This window comes from Arvicola amphibius, chromosome 15 (genome assembly GCF_903992535.2).
Source record: "Arvicola amphibius chromosome 15, mArvAmp1.2, whole genome shotgun sequence".
NCBI classification, from domain to species: domain Eukaryota; kingdom Metazoa; phylum Chordata; class Mammalia; order Rodentia; family Cricetidae; genus Arvicola; species Arvicola amphibius.
In genome coordinates, this window is record NC_052061.1 from 45,413,328 (window position 1) to 45,433,718 (window position 20,391).

At 53.0% G+C, this 20,391-nt stretch overlaps 1 protein-coding gene across 1 annotated transcript; it reads right to left on the reverse strand.

Moving 5' to 3' along the window:
• Positions 1–2,234: 2,234 nt before the first annotated feature.
• Slc38a8 (solute carrier family 38 member 8) lies at positions 2,235–19,848 on the reverse strand. Its single transcript, XM_038313344.1, has 10 exons — positions 19,660–19,848; positions 18,307–18,505; positions 15,262–15,394; positions 12,571–12,672; positions 11,348–11,405; positions 7,862–7,976; positions 6,535–6,682; positions 6,003–6,211; positions 3,767–3,818; positions 2,235–2,328 (listed from the first exon to the last, which is right to left on the reverse strand). The coding sequence occupies exons 1-10, from the start codon at positions 19,846–19,848 to the stop codon at positions 2,235–2,237; spliced, it is 1,299 nt and encodes a 432-aa protein (XP_038169272.1).
• Between the last annotated feature and the right edge of the window lie 543 nt (positions 19,849–20,391).

The window sequence follows — 20,391 nt, forward strand, 5'->3', positions numbered from 1 at the left end:
TCATACTAATTTTATTGACAGAGAAGATTTCAAGACAGCCCAATATCAAGTCTATTCCACAGTTATTAATGATCACCCTTATGCAGATCTACAATGAAAAAGTACAAAAGGAAAAAAAAAAAGAAATACAAAACATACAGTTTGAGGAGAAAAAGAGCACCAGGAAATTCAATGTTGGAGCTATGATTTGTGAGAAAGGATGGATGGAATAAAGGAAGTGGTGCCCTCAGGGTGAGGCCACACTCAGATAATCCTGCAATTTATGAAAGGAAGAGGCCTGATGGGCTTTCTGCTTCCAAAAAGCATCAACAAATCAAAGATTATGCAAATGCAATTCACAGAGGGGGCCAAATTCCATTCCAAACAGGCAGCAGAACTTGGCAGCATCAGCTGTGTGGTCCAGGCTTTAGAGTCATGAAGGATACAGGGGTAAGTAAGTACATGGGTTGTGGAATCCTCCTCCGGGAAAGGGTGCTGAGGCCAGGTGTATGGCAGGGGAGTTTCTGCATGGAAGCCTGGAGAGGCCACCGCATGGAGCTGTGAAGAAGAAGCCTGGACTGTGTCGGAGACCCAAGATGTTGGTGGTGCCGGAGTCATGGATGTTTGCCAGGGAGAGCATGCAGGGAGTGGAACAGCCCCAGAGAGAGGAGTGTGTCACAGCTGGCAAAGCTGGAAGGGCAGAACCATCTAAGGCCTTTGATATTGGACATAAAATTACAGGATTTAGAGTTTGCCCTGACAGATTCCGATCTTCCCCTGGTCCATATTTCCTCCCTCTGCTCCTACACCTCCCCTTTGGAATGGTAATGCATATTCTGTGCCAATGTGTGTGTGAGTATGCAGGGGGCTGTGCAAGAGACTGTCTTGAGTCTCAAAAGGAACTCTAGACTTTGAAACGGTTGAGACTGAAAGAACTGCGGTGGGAGAGGTTGGCCTGGAAGAACTGGAGTGAGGAGCCGGGGGACTCAAGGCAACCAAACACTGAGCGGAATGTCACAGCGAGGCTCACTTTTATTATTACAGCTCCTTTGATAACAGAATGCATTTACAGGTGCAGAGAAACCTGCCTTACAGCCTAGCACGTTCAAGGTTACATAAAGCACAACTGTGTTGTTTGTCTTGGGAAAACTGTCTGAGGTATAGGAACACCATCTACCATTCTCTAGAGATTGAGGAAGGTCACAGGCATTCCTGTGCTCCCTGTCACATCTGTTGGCATTCTAAATCTACTTCTTGAGAAATGTCAACACCACATCTTCCCATGCCTGTTTCATGATCTCATTATATCCTCATATAACATTCAGCCAAACACCAATAATGGGCACTTTTGACATTGGGTTGAATGCATTTTGCATTATGATATGGCTACTAGCCTGTGGGGACAGGGAGTAGAATGTAGTGGTTTGAATGACAATGGCTCCCACAGGCTCATATGTTTGAATCCTTGGTCTCAGGTTGGTGGAACTATTTGGGAAGGATTAGGAGGCGTGGCCTTGTTGGAGGAGCTGTGTCTCTAGGGGGGGCTTTGAGGTTTCAAAAGCCCACACCATTCCTAGTGTGCTCTCTCTGCCCTGTGCTTGTGGGTAAGGATGTAAGTCAGATCTCAGCTGCTAATCCAGCACCATGCCTGCCTGCTGGTTGCCCATGCTGCCTGCCACGATGGTCATGGATTCTAACTGTCTGAAAATATAAGCCCCCATGAACTCTTCTGTAATTTACCTTGATTGCGTGTCTCTTCGCAGCAATGGAACAGTAACTAAGACACACACCTTTAGTAACTAAGAGGAGACATAGCCAGTGTAGACAAGTGCTTGTTAACTTGAGATGGGTCCAGACTGGGTAGTTGGCATCTGGCTTGGGAAATGGGAACTTGGGCAGAGACACACAGGGCAGGTACTGACCATGTCACCATGAATATAGAGACTTGAAGGACACGTCTCCAAGCCAGAAACACTAAGGAACCTCTTGCAGCCACCAAAGGAGGACAGTAGAAGGGGTGTTCCAGAGCCTTCTGAGGGAGCGCGGCCCACCACACTCCGGTTTTCAGTAGCATGAGTACCTATTGTCCTGAGTCACCAACCAGCGTGTCACAGTGGTCCTTCCTCACCGTGGCCCCAGGAGCCACAGGAGAAGCAGGGCTCAGCAGGCAGCCAGCAGGTAGGAACATCCATTTTCTTAGCACCTTTTTGATTCAAGAGGTCACAGGGGTCTTCGGGCAAGAGCCCAGACGTCTCTCAGAGCAGTTCTACCATGGCCTCAGCTGTGCTCTGGCCAAAGATGAAAGTGCCCACCAGCACGGAGAGGGTGCCCCATGCCTCCAGGCAGCGCCTGCAATACAACAAACCTGGTTGTGTGACTGGCAGTAGGCAGTGCCAGATGGTGCTGATGGGCCAGTGTCGTCAAATTAAGACAAAATTCCCCTGTGCTGGCTAGCTTTATGTCAACTTGACACCTGCTAAAAATCACGAGAGGAGGGCATCTCAATCGAGAAAATGTGCCCATGATATCCAGCTGTAGGCAAGCCCGTCGGCCATTTTCTTAACTGGAGATCAATGCACCAGCGAATGGCAGGGCTTCCAGAGAGATCACTGCAGCATTAACAGGGGCCAGAAGGAACTGTCACCAGAGAGGGACATCTCTGGATGAACAACATCACCCCCATAAATCCACAGATTACAACAGGCAGGACAGAACAAGGATGGTTTCAGAAAACCATCTTGAAAGTGTATGAATGAACCATGCCGGACTTGTCGATAACAAGATTCCACGGCTGCTCCTATGACCAGCCAGCGGGGACCAGTCAGCTAGCTTACAACTCCTGTCAGGACAGAAGGGGTCTGAGCCACACCTGCTCTCCCCTGGTGACCTTGGGTTCACTGGGGCTGAAGGATGGGGACTGGGCACAGAACTCCAGCCACAGGCACCCATGCCCATGGCTACACGTGTAAGCCATGGGCATCCAAAATGGTGGTACCACACATAGCACACTTACATGGGATTGGGGCCTTCTCTAGACCAGGGTCTGCAGGAACCATTAGGGGCAGGGTGTGGGGCCTGAGTCCATGACAAGAGTCCTCCTACAGGAAGGGTGGTAGGGATTTGTGGACCACAACGCAGCCTTGCCAGATGAGCAGCCGATTTCAGGACTGCTTTTCAGAGCCTGCAGGGTGCATTTGCGCCTCTAAATGCTACTCCCAAGGCCATGGTCACTCCCAGCAGAAAGCTAAACCCGCGTCCTCGGTCTGTTTCCCACGCTGTGCAGTGGCAATCAAGGGAATTCAGACCCCAGGATCTGAGCTAGGGCTGGCTCCATCCTCATTAGCCTCCTGAGCCACCCCTTCATTTGTACAATGGAGATAGGTCTACGAGGGGTCTAGATTAGAGGAGCCTCCTGAACCTTGGCAAGATCTGCTACCATTGGTGACATAGCAGGTGGGCCTCAGCCCTCTCAGTCAGCTGACCTGTAGACTCAGGACCAGCCTGTGGCCTGCTCCTGAGCCAAACTTCAAGGGAGGTATAGCCTGGAGTACTAGAGGTGGTGGGGGTATACTCCAAACAGACAGGAAGTTCCAAACGCAGAGCCTGGAATATGTGCACACACTGGTGATGGCTGGCTGCGGATCTGTGCGGATCTTATGGACGCGTGCTCACAGGAGGGGGTGGCCACACCACCACCTCTGGTTTCCCAGGCCCAGGAGAACACATCATTCCAGCTCGCAGTCCCTCAGTACACCCTAGGTACCACCCTCATCTTGGGGACACTCACTTGACTCTTGGTCCCATGGGCTCAGTATCCACAGCACAGATGAGGCACAAACCTGCAAAGGAGACACAAGGTCAACCCGACTCTCCTTTGCTGAACTGGAGGCACAGGGGCTGCCAGTGAACGGCCAGTGGAAAACTGGTACATCTGGAAAGGCACAGTGGTTAGGGGACCAGTTTTGAGTTAGCGAGGCCGGTGAGAGCTCCAGCTAAGCACCCCCAAAATGATCTGGCTGAATAGCACGGCCTCTGAGGGCTCTGCCTTGCAGGGGAAGGAACTTGGTTGGTACCCAAGCCTAGCATGAACCCGTGGAGCTGTAGCCATCCCTGTACCTTTGCTTTCCTTTCTTTCAGACAGGGTCTTGCAACACAACCCAGACGGGCTTAGAATTCTCCAACCCCCTGCCTCAGCCTCTCTATTGCTTGGATAACAGGCAGGTGCTACTATGTTCAGCTTCCTCTTCCTCCTCCTCCTTCATTTTAAAATATTTTTTAGAAGCTGGGAGATAGCCCGTTGGTAAATCTCTTGCCTTGTAAGCATGAAGAGACCCAAGTTCGATTACCCAGAAACCATCTCAAAAAACACAAAAAAAACAAGGGAGCTAGTATGGGACTGGGGAGCAGGCCTAGTGTATAAAGCGTTGGCCACGCAAGCACGGGGACTGGAGCTCAGCTCCCTGGAATTCCTAAGCTGGTGATGCGGTAGCCCACCTACAGGCTCAGCGTATGACTGGCACAGTGGTCTGGGCTAGGAAATGCACAGGATGGAAAGCAATTAGTGAAGACACCCAATGTCAATCTTGGGCCTCCACTTGCATGCACACACATATGCATGTGCACACACACACACACACACACACACACACGTTATAGGCAGAAGAATAAGGAGGAGGAGAAAGAGGAAAAGGAGGAGGAGGAGGAGGAGGAGGAGGAGGAGGAGGAGGAGGAGGAGGAGGAGGAGGAGGAGGAGGAGGAGGAGGAAAGAGAAAGAGCCAGGTGTGTAGCTTAGGCAGACTCTTGGCAGTACCCCACCCCCACACCTCTTTTTAGCTGTGCTTTAGCTCTGGCCTGGCCTACATGAGTCCTGGGTCGCACCTCCAGCATCCCATCAGTTCTGTTCAGTTTCAAAGCCTGCCAGCTCTGCCTGGAGCTCCCAAACTTCTCCCACACTGATTCCGCCTTCCCACCCCCAGGCAGTTCCCTTGGGCACAGGCAAGAGCTAGAGCTTTGAAAAGGCTCCCCTGGGGCTTGAGCCAGACTTGAAAGAGCCTCAGACCAGGGAGTTGAAAGAGGAGCAGGCACCATGAAATTCATCAACCTCTATCCCAATCCAGAGTGAACAGAGACACTCTCTGGTCTGGCTTCTTCCTACGCATAGACGTGCCGCATCCAATGGCGTCATCATCGCTGTCTCAGAGATAACCTGGGTCAGGCATCTGGAACATCTGGCCATGGTTCAACATGGGGCCATTGCCCCCCTCCCCAAGTTCGAAATCTACTTAATATGCAGCTCTTCTCATAGCCAAACTGCATAGTCTAGACATGGAAGTACTTCCGTGTGCTGTGCACCTACTGTGTGCCCAGGTCCCTATTGTATGCTGGAGTCTTTCTCCAGTCTCACCCCCTGCTGACTTTCCCGTCTGGAGAGTACACCTGCCATGTCCCCTATAACTTACCCCCTCAGCTCATATCACTCAGAAGCCGTCACCACAGAACATGGGGTCTGCCTCCCGGTCTGGGGCAGTGCCAAGGAGATTCTCGTGGAATGCTCCTTTGTACTGTGAGCCTCATGAGTTTCACACAGACAGTATTTTAAAATAACCAGCCATCCCACAGTGGGAGACCTTGGCAGTGGACCAGGTAGCCTTTCTGTCTTTCCATTTGTGGGACGGAATGACATGGTATACCCATGTAGGGCTGTTGAGCCACTCGGCAAGAAATGTCTGGAAAGCCTGGCATTCCGCTGGCTCAGTGACCTAGGCCCTCATCCCAAGAGGGCGCCACCTCCAGATCTGGCAGACACAGGTTCTCAACCTTCCTAAGGCTGTGACCCTTTAATACAGCACCTCAAACTGTGGAGATCCCCAACCATAAAACTATTTTCATTGCTACTTCATAATTATAATTTTACTACTGTCATGAATCATATTGTAGGTATTTATGGAGCTATTTTGGATGTTTGCCAAAGGGGTCACGACCCACAGGTTGAGAACTGCTGGAGGCTGGGGGCAGCCACTCACCGGGGAAGATGAAGATGAAGAAGGAGCTGATGCCACCGATGATGCTGATGATCTCGCTGAGGTCTGGCAGGAACAAGGCCATGGCAAGGGTCACTGATACCCACAGGAAGGTCAGTGGCAGCCGAACCCATGGCCCTGAGGGGTCAGCCAGCACTGGAGGACCCCATGTGGCCCAGTAGCTCCTTTTCCAAAAGTCCTGCATCACAGACCTGCAGATACATGGATGCTAGTCCTCAGCCAGCGCCATGGCTGCTGAGCTCCTGGTTTCCATGAATCCTGCACACCGCCCGGTCTGCCCCACATCCAGCCACAGGTTCCCCAGGGCACCTCTCAGACTCCGGGTATGTAGGGTGCGGAGAGGGAAGTCAGGGTTCCAGGCCCAGTTCTGATGCCCATTCGCCGGTCAACACCTAAGCCCACTGTGCCTGTGTACCCCTCTGTCCATTGGGGATGACCTCATTCCCACAATACACACATGTACCTCCACACACGGAGAACACGACCCGTGGTGCACCGGGCTGAACAGACTCACCTCCCCAGGAACAGCACAATGGGGTAGACAGTCACAATGGAGACAGCAAAGAGAATCCGTGCTACAATGATGGCTGTGTCATTGCCTGGGTAGGACATCAAGACATCAGCAGAGACTTCAGTTCCAAAGGTCAGGAAGCCAAAAACACCTGCACGTGGGAGAGAAGGCGGTGGGCATCTGCAAAGAGAAGAATCCCACACATCCCACGCCCCCAATACCCTAAGGGTTTTCTTTAGTATAGTTGGAAGGTTCTGGGAGGGTTCCATGTTTGGTGTCCCAAACACTGCTGCAGACTAGCTGGTTACTCAAGGCTGGCGCCAGGGCTCAGATATGACCCCTGACTGGAAGCCCCAGAGCCTTGGGAAACAGACACATACCTCCCATGTCCCATGTCCTCCAGCTCGGGGCAACAGCAGCCAATGAAGCAGCTGGTCCCACATCCATCTTCTAGATGGGAAAACCAAGGCCTAGACGACCCCTGATCCTCCACAAGAAGCTAGCTCCTTCCCTTAACACAATACCGCTTCTTGTCACCCAGGTCCTCTGCGGTGTCCTGAGAGGTTACTTCTGGCCTCAGCACATAGATGTCTCTTAGAGGTCTATCTCAGAAGTCCTGTGGTCCTACTGACCCTGACACTAGGGACATCTGGAGGAGATAATACAGTCACAGCCTTCAGATCCTGGGGCTGCAGAATGACAGGATCTGCTGGCTGGGGAAGAGGTCCCAAGCAAATCCCTCCGGTGACCCTAGGAGTCCAAGGCTGAACGGCAGATGCACCGCAGCCCAAAGCCTTCCAAGTCGGCAGCTCTGATAACGGAAACAGGAAAGTCCACCAGGCAGTGACCACTAAAAGTCACTGTACTGAGACCTGAGTCTGAACAGGCACATACTATAACCTTGGGCCTCTCGAGGCTTCTCTCTGGGCCTTGCTTTTACCACCTCTGATGACCTCTGCCTTCCTCATAAAATATGGTTGAGAACTTGAAGTCATTACATCTGTGCAAATGCTTTGTAAACAAGCAACTTTCCAGATATAACCACACCTCAGAATAGCAGGAGAGATGAGAACAGGGTTTGGAACATTAAGAACATTGGTGTGGGTCTCAGCTTTGCATCTCTAACTCTGGGACCTTGAGAAAGCCACAGGAGCCCTCTGAGCCTCAGTTTTCCCATCTGCAGCCCTTTCCTATGGGGCAATACGGATTAAATGAGCAACGGTATTGACAACCCAGCACAGGTGGGCTCTCTCAGGAGCCTGGTCTTTGCCTGCTTTCCACGGCCACTCCCTACCCTCTGGGGCACCCTCCCTGCTCCCCCAGGCCCTACCTGTCAGCGAGTAGACAAGGCAGCAGGCCAACAAGGACAACCCCGAAACCAGGGCCCAGTGGGAGAGGCTCCGGTTCCGCATGCTGCAGTAGATGGAGACCGCGGCCTCGTGACACTGGAAGACAGAACTTGCAGCTCAGCCCCTCCAGACGACTGCGGAGGTGTTACACCCCAAAGCAGGGAAGTACCCAAGCGTCCACCAGCAGCACAGGCAAATCTCAGGACACTTATGAGCGGAATACTGTACAGCTCTCAAAAGGGCCGCCCTTGATGCCCCACCTCAACACTGAAGACTCTCACAGAACAATGTAAGATTGACGGAAAAGTGCCAAGCAAGGGAGAGGCCTGAAGCTCAGATCACGAGACAGACACAGTTAGAGCAGAGTCCAGGGTTCTTGGTGTCCTTGGGCCGGGGTGGGTGACTCCTGCAAGGAGGGCTGTCCTGTGTAGTGGAAGGCATTGAGCAGCATTCCCTGCATAGACTGCTGGATTCCCATGCATGTTAAAAATCCAAAAGAGTCCCAGATGCCTCTGGGGAACCATCAGGCTGCTTGGATGCCACATCTCCAGTAACAGAGGACAGAACGGTGGTTTGGGTGGAGGGGTCACTACTGATGGAGGTGGTGAGGGCACGCTGGGGAGGTCATGTGGAAACACCCACACTTGGGATTCCACTTTAAAAAGAAGCAAATTCTGGGCCAACAAGATGGCTCAGCGGGTATAAAGGAGACCGCCACCAAGTCCAATGCCCTGCTCTTGGTTCCCAAAACCCACGTGGTGGAAGGAGAAGGCCGACTCCCACAAGTTGTCCTTTGACCTCCACACATTCATCATTTCATATGTGCATGCGCGTGCATGCACACACACACAATAAGTAAGCAAAAACATTTTTAAGGTGACGTGCTATATCATGCTGACAATTGTCTGTGTAAAATGTGTAGCCGGGCCAATGCAATTTGGCTTCCCTCATCTGGCGCAACCCAAGGCCAGGTTTCACACAACAGATGAGGGACCCTGCGGAGCACACAAGGTGGAAGTGTAGACAGGATGCATCGCTACTGCCTACCACACTCACACCCTTGCCTTCATCCCTAACAGACCTCTTTCCTCCACATGCCCCCGCCCCCACCCTGTGTGACTCTGGCTCTCTTTGTTCTGCCTCTGTCAGCTGTGAGTCGCCATCTCCAGCTCGGCTCTCCATGAACCCATGTTTGGTCCCTAGTGTGCGATGGGGACCACAGCGCTCCCAGGAGCCCTGGAGCATAGGTGCAGTGGGGCTGCACAGGGGCCTTGCTCCTCCCGGCCCAACCTAGGGATGGCACAGACACACTAACCCTGACCCATGAACCTAGGGCAGTGGTATACACTGTCTGACCTGGGCTTCTCTGATAGCCAAGAACCCCTGGGCTGGAGGCAAGCTCAGTCAGGCGATGGTGACTATACCAGATCCTTGGCTGACAGTGGTGTGGCTCAGGGTAAACCCTCCCTCCCGTGTCCAGAAGCAGTTTTGTGTGTGCCCTATGTACCTGTCAGGACAGCCAAGGGATTCAGGATCCAGCAATGCCACTTAATACTCTTTGTCCCACCCCTGGAGCGCCTGAAGGGACACCAGCATCTTGACCCTGTCACAGGTTCTGCTTTAGGGAGCCATAGACAGCGCCCCATGCGGGGGACCCAGAGCCTCAGCTCTGCAGGCAGAAATGCAGCCAAGCCCCGACGACACTGGCGGGCAGACACATCCGGGAGCTTGCCTTCCCTGTGCACCTATCTGAAGACAGCAGGTAGGAACAGCAGTCAATGCACAGCGGAGGGGACTCATGAACCAAAGACTGTGACAGCCTCAGACGCACACAGGCAAGGGACAGACCGTAGCTGTCTACATGACTGAATGCCACTTGGCTTTAAAAAGGAATGAGGCATGGTGGCAGATGTCTTTAATCCCAGCACTCAGGAGGCAGAGGCAGGCGGATCTGAGTTTGAGGCCAGCCTGGGCTACAGAGCAAGTGACAGGACAGCCTGGGCTACTCAGGGAAACACTGTCTCAAAAACAAACAAAGGAATGAGGAGTGTCTGACCCCCACGGCCCAGATGACAGGACACACAGGGTCACAGAGCACTCATGACAGGGAGATCCACAGACAGAGCAGAGCATGGTCACTGGAGGCTGGCAGAAGGAGGAGGAGCAGGTCGCTGGTGGCCACACCGCACACCCTGACCATGGCAGCACGTTAGAAAGGCAGTTGTATGAGCCTCGGTAAAGCAGTTTAAAACAAAACCAGGGGGTGCCAGGGTGGCTAGAGACAGAGTCTGCAGCCCTCTGCGCCCCCACACTGACCCAGTTCACTGTGGGATCAGGGGTGCCCTATTTCTCAGTGTATTCCGGGAGAGGTGGTGTGTTTAAATCCTGTCAGAAGTACTGATGGCCGGAAGCCTTGATGCATCTCCTTCCTCACAGCCCAAGCTGCCAAGCTCAGCCATCTTCACCCTCATAGATCTCAGACTCCTGACTCTCCGGATCTTTCACCCACCCCTGGCGTGATCCCCGCCCCCACTCGCATCCTGTCCTCAGCTCTGCAGTCACTGCAGCCCTGGAAACCTAGGAAACCACAGCCTGGTTGCTAGGAGAACCAAGGAGGGAGCCGAGGTCAAGGTGAGGGCTGTAAGCCTTTGGAAGGAGGTTTGCGCAGGCTGCCTGCTGCTGCGTGTTGGCCACACCCAGGCAGCAGCCCAGAGCAAAATCAGCCCCAGGCAGCTTTCAAAATAACAGGTGTGCGAGCATCTCAGGAGCCTCTCCCTGAGCCCCAGAAGTCACCAGGCTGAGAAAAGGCAATGTTGCCAGGGGTTATCAAAAACAGCTCTGAAAGAAAATCCAAGCGGAAGAACAGAATTGGAGGGTAAGGGGAGGGGGCACAGGACACAAGGCCTGGGTGCTGTCATAGATCCCTGTGACCTGTGCTCTGCGGTGTAGTTGTTGGCGAGGATGGATTTTTAGAAGGGGTAAATCTTAGCTGGACGTGGTCCCCTGTCCTGTCACGTGGTCTCACGTACATGCTCTATACCCTCGAGGCAGTAAACCTTGAGGAGTATTAATCTTTCTTCTCCAAGGCCCAGGGCAGAATCTATTCATTCTGCAAGTGTATGTGGATGGCTCTGTCCCCAGGCCTGGTGGCAGTTCTGTGATCACTCTTCAGAGAGGTGTGTCCCGGTCCCCACCCTCTTCTCTGGATTCCAGACCCAACCAATGTGGTACTACTGTACGGGGCAGGGGTGAGGGGGAAGAGGGTGGTGTGTGTGGCGGGGTGGGGAGAAGCTCAATGACAGCTCACAGCCCCTCTAGGTGGCCCAGATGTCACGGCCCCTGGAAGACAGCCCATGTCACAGCTGGACATTGAGAGCAGAACAAACGCTCAGACCTCCCCCAGGGGGAAGCTGCACCCCCCCCCCCAGAGGGCTCAGAAGCCTCAAAATGTCACATTCTCCACGTACCTGGAATCCGAAGCAGATGGTAGGGAAGACGCTGAACACAGAGGTCCAGGGGGACGGGCTGCGAACAGACAGGGGCAAGTGCTCCTTAGGAGCCGGAAACAACCTTCAGTCTGAGAATATTTGTTTTGAACAAAATGGGGGAAATGTGGTGGGTGTGACTACAGGATGCGTTTGGAACGGCTGAGTCTGTGTGCGTGCTCTGGGGCTGAAGGGAAGCATGTTCCGTGCTGCACCTTCTAAACACGTCTTTGTGGACATTTGGTGACATGATGCTGCCTGTGTGGGTGGGGCTTGGGCAAGGCAGTGTCAGGACAGAAGCCCTGTCTTCCCTCTAGAGGCTACCTGTGGGGTGCAAGGGCACATGCAGGCACTGTCTGATACATCTCCCCGAATGTAAGGTTGGTGTGCCCTGTGTCCAAATCACTTCAGGGAGCAAATGTCCCCTCCCCTGGCTCCTGTCTGGTAGATCTTGTTTGCTTTGCTAAGAAACTCTTCATGTCAGTCTTGGGCACCCACAGGGCATGAACAGCAGGTTCCTGTGGTGAGCATATTAGGCTGTGGGAGAGTTAATTACGACAAGAGTGCTGATTACGGTTAGATGCCCCTGACCTGTCACCGTCTCTGAGAAACAGATGTCCACACACCTAGCATCTGACCACGTCATATCACCTGCCTGGGATGTCCCCTAGCCTGAGGCCTCAGGCCTGAGGTCTGGGCTGGGACTTCCTGTCTAGCCCATATTCCTGTACCTGACTCCCACAGCCCACCTGGGAACCCTTTTCAGGAACAAGCCATGCCCTATCCCTGCTGTGCTCAGAACACTGAGAGTACCCCAGTTCACCCATGACAAAGACAACAGTCTTCACAGAAGCTCCGAGTCCCTATGAGACACCCTACCTCATGTACAGCCCTATTTCTGGGCTGCTCAAGAATTCCACTGTGCTCTAAGCCTGGGCACCTGCCAAGTCCCCCAGCCTCCACATAGAGGGTGTGTCTATTTTGGCCTAGGCGTGGCCTTCAGTGCCTTGGTTTTTTGTTTTGTTTTGTTTTTGTTTTTGTTTTCTGAAGGAGGAATTTCCTTGGCTCATCACACATCAGAGAGAAGAGGGATTTCATGGGAAAGAGCCAGGGTTCTGAGGCAAGCCCCAGAGGATCTGTTCCAAGAATTCTAGGTTCCCAACCACAAAGCAGGAAAAACTGTCTCCCCGCCCCCCGAGACTCACCTCAGCAAAGGACGGGGCTGGCGCACGAGGCCCTGGGGCCATAGGTAGTATTGGACTGTGATGACCAGCGCCAGGTAGCAAGCAGCCAGGGTACCTAGGATACTGGCACACACATGACAAAATCAGAGACCCTGCACAGGAGATGCACAGTCAATGCCCACAGGGGCATCCCAGCTCTGCCCTGGCTAGAGTGGAGCCAGGAAGCTCTCCCGAACCGCCATTCCCTCTCCAGACAGGAAGCCCCAAGGGGTGGCTGGGCAGTGCCGCTCTGCCCAGAGTTCAGAGGTGTGACTTCTGGATGGCCCGGCATCCTTGGGGAGAGCAGCTGGGACTTCTCTTCTCTCACCAGCAAGCGCCAGCCAGCTGCTAGGGTTTGACACCCAAGTCAGGACATCTTCCGGCTTGGCCACAGGAGAGGGGCAAAGCCTGTCGTGACCTGAAGGCCACAGGAGTCTTGTGGGCTGCAGCTGTGGAAGGACTGGGCTCTGGGGCCTCTGCTGTCAGGGTTCCAACGCACATTGCTATTCACACACAAAGGGGAAAGCCAGCGATGAACCTGAACGTGGGCCGAGCCTGTCTGTCATTAGGCTTTGGTTTTTTTCACCACCACCCCTGGAAGCCTCAAGAGCAAAAGTGAATTAAAACCCATGCCCGTTTGATGGTATAACCTGTGAGGCTGCATCAGGGTGGGGCAGGGCGGGGCGGGGCGGGGCGGGAAGGAAGCCTGTCCCAGTGAGATGACAAGAGGTCCTGTTAATGCTGTAAAGAAAGCGGAACACAGAAACGGACAGAGAAATGGACGGAGCTGGGAAACACTAAGGGAGGTGACCCAGTCCCAGCTAGACGAACACTGCTGTTCTCTCTCCCGCGAGCCCCGGAAGCCAGGGCGCAGAAGGCAATGCACTCAACCATGTGATAGTCAGATGGAGAGGGAGATACTGAGGTTAAAGGGTAGGCGTGGATAGGCATGGGAGCAGAGGAAAGGTGAGGGGTAGGGCTAACCAAAACTAAGGACATAGGGAAAATTCTTAGGGAAAGTAACTACATTGTAAGCTAATTAAAGATTTAAAAAAAATAAAAAATAAAATTTTTTTAAGGAGTTTAAGTTAGGTGTAGTGGCATGTGCCTTTAAACCCAGCAAAGAAAGAAAGAAGATCTCTGTGAGTTCAAACCAGCTAGAACTGTCTTGTTTTTTCTTTTCTTTTTTTTTTTTTTTTTAAAGGTGGAATAGTGGTACCCTACATGGGTGAACAATACTGCTTCCAGAAGACATGGGTCATTCAACAAAAATCTCAGTGCCAGGCAGGGGATACCTCTGTTAGGAATAACTGGTCAGGGAGGTACCAAAGTGCCGCCCCCCCCCCCCCACAGAAGAACCCACAGGCTATTGCCACAGTTCTGGTTACCCACCAGAGAGGGCAAGCCGCTTTTGCTGAAGAGGCTGTACACTTTGGCTGCAGGCTGTAGAGAAATCAGTCTCCAACCGACTGGGAAACATCCCCCTCGTGGCTAGCTTTCACAGTGATGGCAGTACTGCCAGGCTACGGTGGGAGGAAAGGCAGCCGTGGTCCCACCCAGCACCAGACACCGTATGTCACAACAGCAACCTGCTGGGCACTAATGCATGACAGTCCAGGGAACCAGCATCTTTCTGAGTTGGCTTGAAGCCTGTTCCACAGGAGCGGGGCTTTGCCTGGGATTGTAAAACTGGTCCAAAGCCCAATGCGGGGCTATGCCTATACCCACGGATTCGTGGCGCTCTCAACCATGGGCAGAGAAGCCTCTTTTCTCAGGGTGGGGTCAGTGCAGAGACTCTTAAGTGGGCAAACGTGTGGAGAACAAGGGATTGTTGAGTGGTCAGCCCCGAACAAGAGAGACCTCTGTATCAATCCTCTCCCTGTTGGGCTCGGATAACATCGTGGAAGAGGGGAGAGAAAGAACGTAAGGGCTGAAGGATGGGGAGGGCTGAGAAATGCCGTCTTCTGGACATGGCGTGGCCAACACACTCATTAGCTCAGAGCAACTGTGGTGAGGTCATGGGCAGGACCGGACGGGGCGGAGCATGGATGAGGAGGGGACCACAAAGCCCCTTTGGAGGGTGTGGCCTATGGATGCTGCTCACGCTCCAGTGGGTGGCACATCTGCACACATGTGGGTAACTGATGTTAAAGGTGCGGGGGAGGGGGATAAAGAGAGAGATGGAAAGGAGATTTGGAGGGGATCCAGATGGAGAGAAAGGTGGGGGTGAGGAGTGGCTAAGATCAAGATACACCATACACATGTAGGAAATTATTGAAGAATAAGTTAAAATTTATTTTTAAAGACTTGCTATTAGGGGCTGGAGAAATGGCTCAGAGGTTAAGAGCACTGACTGCTCTTCCAGAGATCCTGAGTTCAATTCCCAGCAACCACATGGTGGCTCACAGCCATCTGTAATGAGATCTGGTGCCCTCTTCTGGCCTGCAGGCATACATACAGACAGAATACTGTATAATAAATAATAAATCCTTTTTAAAAAATGTTTAAAAAAAGACTTGCTATTAGTATTTCTTGGCTGTTCTATATTTTCTACTGTGAGTGCACAGAACCTGTAAAACTTCCAATTTTCTTTTCAAATGGAAGCAAACCTGGCCTTCTTTTATCTCTCCTGACATACAGCTCCCCTGCCCAGAAGCCTCGGAGGCCCCATACCTGGTATACTTCTGGAAGGCAATTTCCCGAAGTGCTGACAGGGGAAAGATGACCAGCACGGAGATCAGGGGCAGAGTGACATCTTGGGCTGCATACCAGGGTTGTGGGACATCAGGCAGGAGAGAGTCACACACTATTAGAGACAGGGACAGAAGCTAGGCTGTGGGACCCGAAGTAACCACAGGGTACAGACATATGGGTTGGTAGCTAGGTCAACCTGGGAGTGGAGGGATCAGAAATAAAATGGGGCCCATCCTATGACCCCCTTGAAGGAAGGAACCCCATATTTCATGAAATCATTTAACAAACACACACTGAGCTTATTTCTCTGCCTTTGTGGCACTGAGACCTGAGCAAGGCCCCTTTCTGTTTGGTTCCGAAGCCCATTGGCTAGCTAGGGTCAGATGGCACCATGTGGGGCTCTGGATGCACTACTGGGGGAAAGTGAGCCACTTGGTTCTCTCTGCAGCTCCACACTGGTGCTCAGTAAAGCACTCAGCTGTGTGGCTAAGAAACGTAACTCTTGCTCCCATTGTGAATTGGGGTGTAAATTTTGGAAGAGCTGGTCCAGCCTCTCAGTTCCACCAGGGGTGGTTGGGACCCATTGGTGCACCCAGTGGCGGCAGAGCTGATCTGGAGGTCCCTCACGAGAATAGCTCCTCCAGCTGGTGAGGTGAGCAAGGGCCCACATAGAAATACCTGCCTTGCGAGAACAGCTCCCCCAGCTGGTGAGGAGAGCAAGGGTCCCAAAGCCAGGTCACCACCATGCAGAGGCTTTCCTCCAGACAGTCACTCACAACACACCAGCACATAAGCATGCATGCACATACCATGGATCCACCAAGAGGAGGCAGGAGAGGAAGTCCACAAAGAGATCCCAGGTGGGATTCAGAACAGGTGTAGGGTGGAGTACGCAAACCCTTCACCCCCAGAGCTTCCGGCAGCCAGGAAACAGCGGCCCTCACACGGGTATGACACCCCCTCCTTCCCAAACCTGCAATGTCTAGACAGCCTTTGAGGTCTTCAGCCCCGATGGCGTCACTGCCCCTGAGCACTCGAGCTCTGATTAGCGTCTCCTTTCCAAGAGTGTGATGTCAAGGACGGCAACATCCCCAGTGACAGACCATGAAGGGATGAGCGTGCTCGCTTTACCCATCAGTCCACCGAGACCCGGGGCAGCTCCTGTCTCAGTAAGGACTCTGGGGTACAGTGCTCCATCCCTGCGACTGGGACTTCTCATCACTGCCTGGCTATCGTTTCTGGAGCTGAGGTGTGTGTGGGGGGAGGTTCTCCACTTGCCACACCATGGTCATGTATTTACCCACTGGGAGGTCCGGAGAGTTCAGCCTCCGTATTCTTTGGCACTGGACAGTGTCGGAGGTTCTAAAATCCCACAGCCAGGGCCTTGTCATACATGGGCAGGGAAGACAAACACAAACAGCAACACGGGAGACTACACTCTAACCCGAGCAACAGCTATGTTCCAATTAAGTCCAACAATTCCAATTAAAAGCCTGAGGTTGACAAGATGATTAAAAAACCAACAACCCATAAGCCTCAGCCATATGTTGTCTCCAAGGAGTGTATTTCCAACCCCAAGCTGTGGCTGACTTCAGAGAAGAAGAATGGGAAGGGCTACCCACTGACACTGATCTTGAGGAAGCTGGCGAATCTATTAATAGAGAGGGAGGCTTCATGCCAGAGATGAAAGCAGAGGATTTCATATTAATAAAGGATGTGCCTAATCACGGGGTTTCGGACGCCACAGAACGGAGACTGTGGAATTAAAGGGTGAGGTCAGCCAGGTCTGCTGTCCCAGCGGGAGGTGTTGACACCAGTTCTTAGATAGCATAGACCAAGCAGGACATTTTAAAAGTCAGAAAAAATGTGCCGGGGATGCAGCTCGGTGAATGGAGAGCTCACCTAGCATGTGGGAGGCCCTGGCTTCCATCCCCAGTACTGCATAAACCAGGCATGGCTGTACATGTAATCACAGTGCTCCAGCAAAGGCATGGGGCTGGAGAGGCGAGGTTAGAACATGTACTGCCCTTGCAGAGGTCCAGTTTGACTTCCGGCATCTGCATAGGATTCCAGCTCCAGGGGACCTGACAACTCCAGCCTCTGCGTGTACCAGCACTCCTGAGCACATAACCCATCCCCAACACAATTAAAATAATGATAAAAAATAAATATTTTTAAAATAAGGTGAAACAGGGGGATTAGGAGTTCAAGGACATCCTCAGCTACATAGGGAGCTCAGTTGTAGTCCAGCCTGGGCTACTGAAACCCTGTTTTGAAATAAAACAGAACAACATGTAATGCTCACCAAGACTGACTAGCAACCAAAAAAAAAAAAACGGGAAGCAGAGGCAGGCAGATCTCTGTGAGTTCGAGACCAGCCTGGTCTACAACAGCTAGCTCCAGGACAGGCTCTAAAGCTGCAGAAAAACCCTGTCTCGAAAAACCAAAAAAAAAAAAAAAAAAAAAAAAAAAAAAAAAAAAGACTGACTAGCACTGGGGTCACAAGTGGGCTTTAACAGGCTCTAAATCTCATAATTGTGCAAGAGAATATCTTGCCCAGCATACATTTAAACCAGAGGATCTGAGCAACTGCCAAATGTAAACTAAGCAAGATGGCGCAGACACCTGCAAGTCAGGGTGGAAGGCACAGCAAGTTACTAAGCTGTGCCCAGCATGGTGCAAACAGAAGGTAGGAAAACACGCCAGGTGCAGCAACAGCCATGCTTGGAGAAGTCTTAGAGAAGGCCAGAGGCCATGATCATGGGTGTCTTCACAGAGCCCAAATGAAGAGAGCTACTGGGAAGTTCTCAGGAGGTCTTTCTGCAGTTGGCTTAGTTTCCCCATCTGTGAAATGGGCCGACTCCATTAGCCATTCCATCCAGACTGACTGCTCCCTTCCTAAGCACACTGGGTCCTCAGGCGAGGTCCTGCCTCTACTATCCATCTTGAGGTTTATCCCACTGACCAGCTCATCAACTGGGTGCCCTGCCCCCGGGTCACCCCAATGCCAGGAAGGGAACTCACACTTCTCCAGCTGGTCTCCGATCACCCTGAGGAAGGCCACAGAGATCATGATCAGGTTGGTCAGGAAGCAGGCCTCACATAGCTTCCCCATGGCGGCCCCACACAGCTCACGGACCACGCCCTGGTAGGTGATCTCGCCACTGACGGAGGCTGCATATCCCAGGATGACCAGGCCGCTGATCAGGAAGAGCAAAGAGACCTACAGAGGGGACCATGGGGGCTGTGTACGTTAGAGGTATGACTCACAGGCCGGCCGGCCCGGGGTGCTTTCCCTGAGGTCTCTGCAAGGTCAGCGCTGGGCACGGCCTAGGCTTCTACTGGACAGGCCAGAGCCTTGCCCGAGGTTAGAGCTTCAGGGAAGATGGCTGCTGTCAGCTGTCTGGGTCTGAGGCCGGGACTGGGACTCTTAGAGTTCTGTATGTGGGACAGAGGAAACTTCACAAAGCCAGGAAGTTGGAAATTCTCTCCTGTTCTCTTGAGACACATGGCTAGGAATGGGGGCAGGACAGGGACGTCTAGCTCAGAACTGCAGGCCGGTCTGGGTGTGAAGCAGGCTCTCAGACCTGCTGTTTGGCCCGTGAAATGGTAACAGTCTCATTCGCCTCCCAAGGGAGCTGGGGCCTGACACATTCAGATGCGGGTTCAGGGTGAAAGCTCTCGAGGAGGCAGGGGTTGTGGTTTGTGTATGTGGCGGGGGGGGCGGGGGTTACTTATTGCTTTCCAGGGCTCTCTCCATTTTTTTTTAAATCATTGATAGTGAACAATTCCACACATACATGAGTTAGAATACTACCCTGAACCCACTACCCATCCTGGGTCCCTGGGCATGTTTCTGTCTGCCCAGACACTCTGCAGGCATCTCGGTTTACAGGGCATAGGAACAGGCTGCAGGTATCGCTGTAGTTTCCCAGGATGCTTTGGGTACCCACCGTTGAGAGCTCAGTGCCTTGTTCACCCCTCCCTCATGGGCCAGACTTACACGGAAAGAGCTGCAGAAGGGCCTGTGTGGCCCTAGGACGTGCAAGCTGAGCCCCTCGGCACACAGTCCCACCCTGCCCCAGACAGTCCCGTATCCGGCACTGTCCTGGTCTGGTATGGGTTTCTTCTAAAACTGTGTGCACCTGCAGCTTGGGGCTCTTCTTCCCCGGGGAATAGTTCAGGGCATGACGGATCTCATCTTAACCCGAAGAGCCCGCAGAGACTCAGTGGGACACTTCTTGCACATGATCCACTGAGAGCAGGTCACGTCTCCCCATACAGGGGCTCGGAAATAAAATCTCGGGATACCACGCACAAGACAGTCAACTTTGCCGAAGGAACCCTTAGGACCCCGCCCAGAAGAGCCTGACTCACCAGTGCCACTAGGAAGGTGGGCACCAGGCCTCCTGCCTTATAGAAGGCCCAGGGGAAGTTGAGCAGGCCGGCACCCAGGGCGGACTTCAGGAGGATGAACACGGCACCCAGTGAGGACAGAGTGGGATTGGGGGTGGCAGAGAGAGGCTTCTCCAGAAGGCCTCTGCTCCCTCTGGTCTGTCCTTCCATGGCTGGGGCAGCAGAGGGACAGAGAGGGAGGTGAGCATCAAACCTTCCTTCCTCATCCTTTAGGTCTCAAGCCCAGGTCAGCACGAGACAGGGCAACTATGGTACTCCTCACCCCCGTCCTCCTCAGTCTCGTCTCCCCTCTTCCCAAGGGGTTCGTGTTCATTAACCCCGACCCTCTAACATCTTACATTTCTTCTCTCTCCCGTCCTCCCTCTAATCCCTGACCTCCCCCCTCCTCCCCCCCCCCCCCCCGCCGCCATTCTCCTTTTTGTCTAAAGCCCCAGCTTCCTCTCCTGGTGGATGCTTACTCTCCAGCTCTTACCCACAACTGTGCTTCCAATCTGAGCTCCCACCAGGCCCAGAGCACTGATCCTTACCAAACCCAGCAAGGTACCCCCACGGTCCTGAGTCACCAAACTGGAATTTAGGCTTCCTCTCCGTGCTTTGGCTGCATCACCAGGGCCCTGAGTGGCAGCTGGAAGGGAAATCTACCTCCACAAGGCTGGGCCCGAGAGGGCACGTGTTGGGTTAATGATCCAAGTC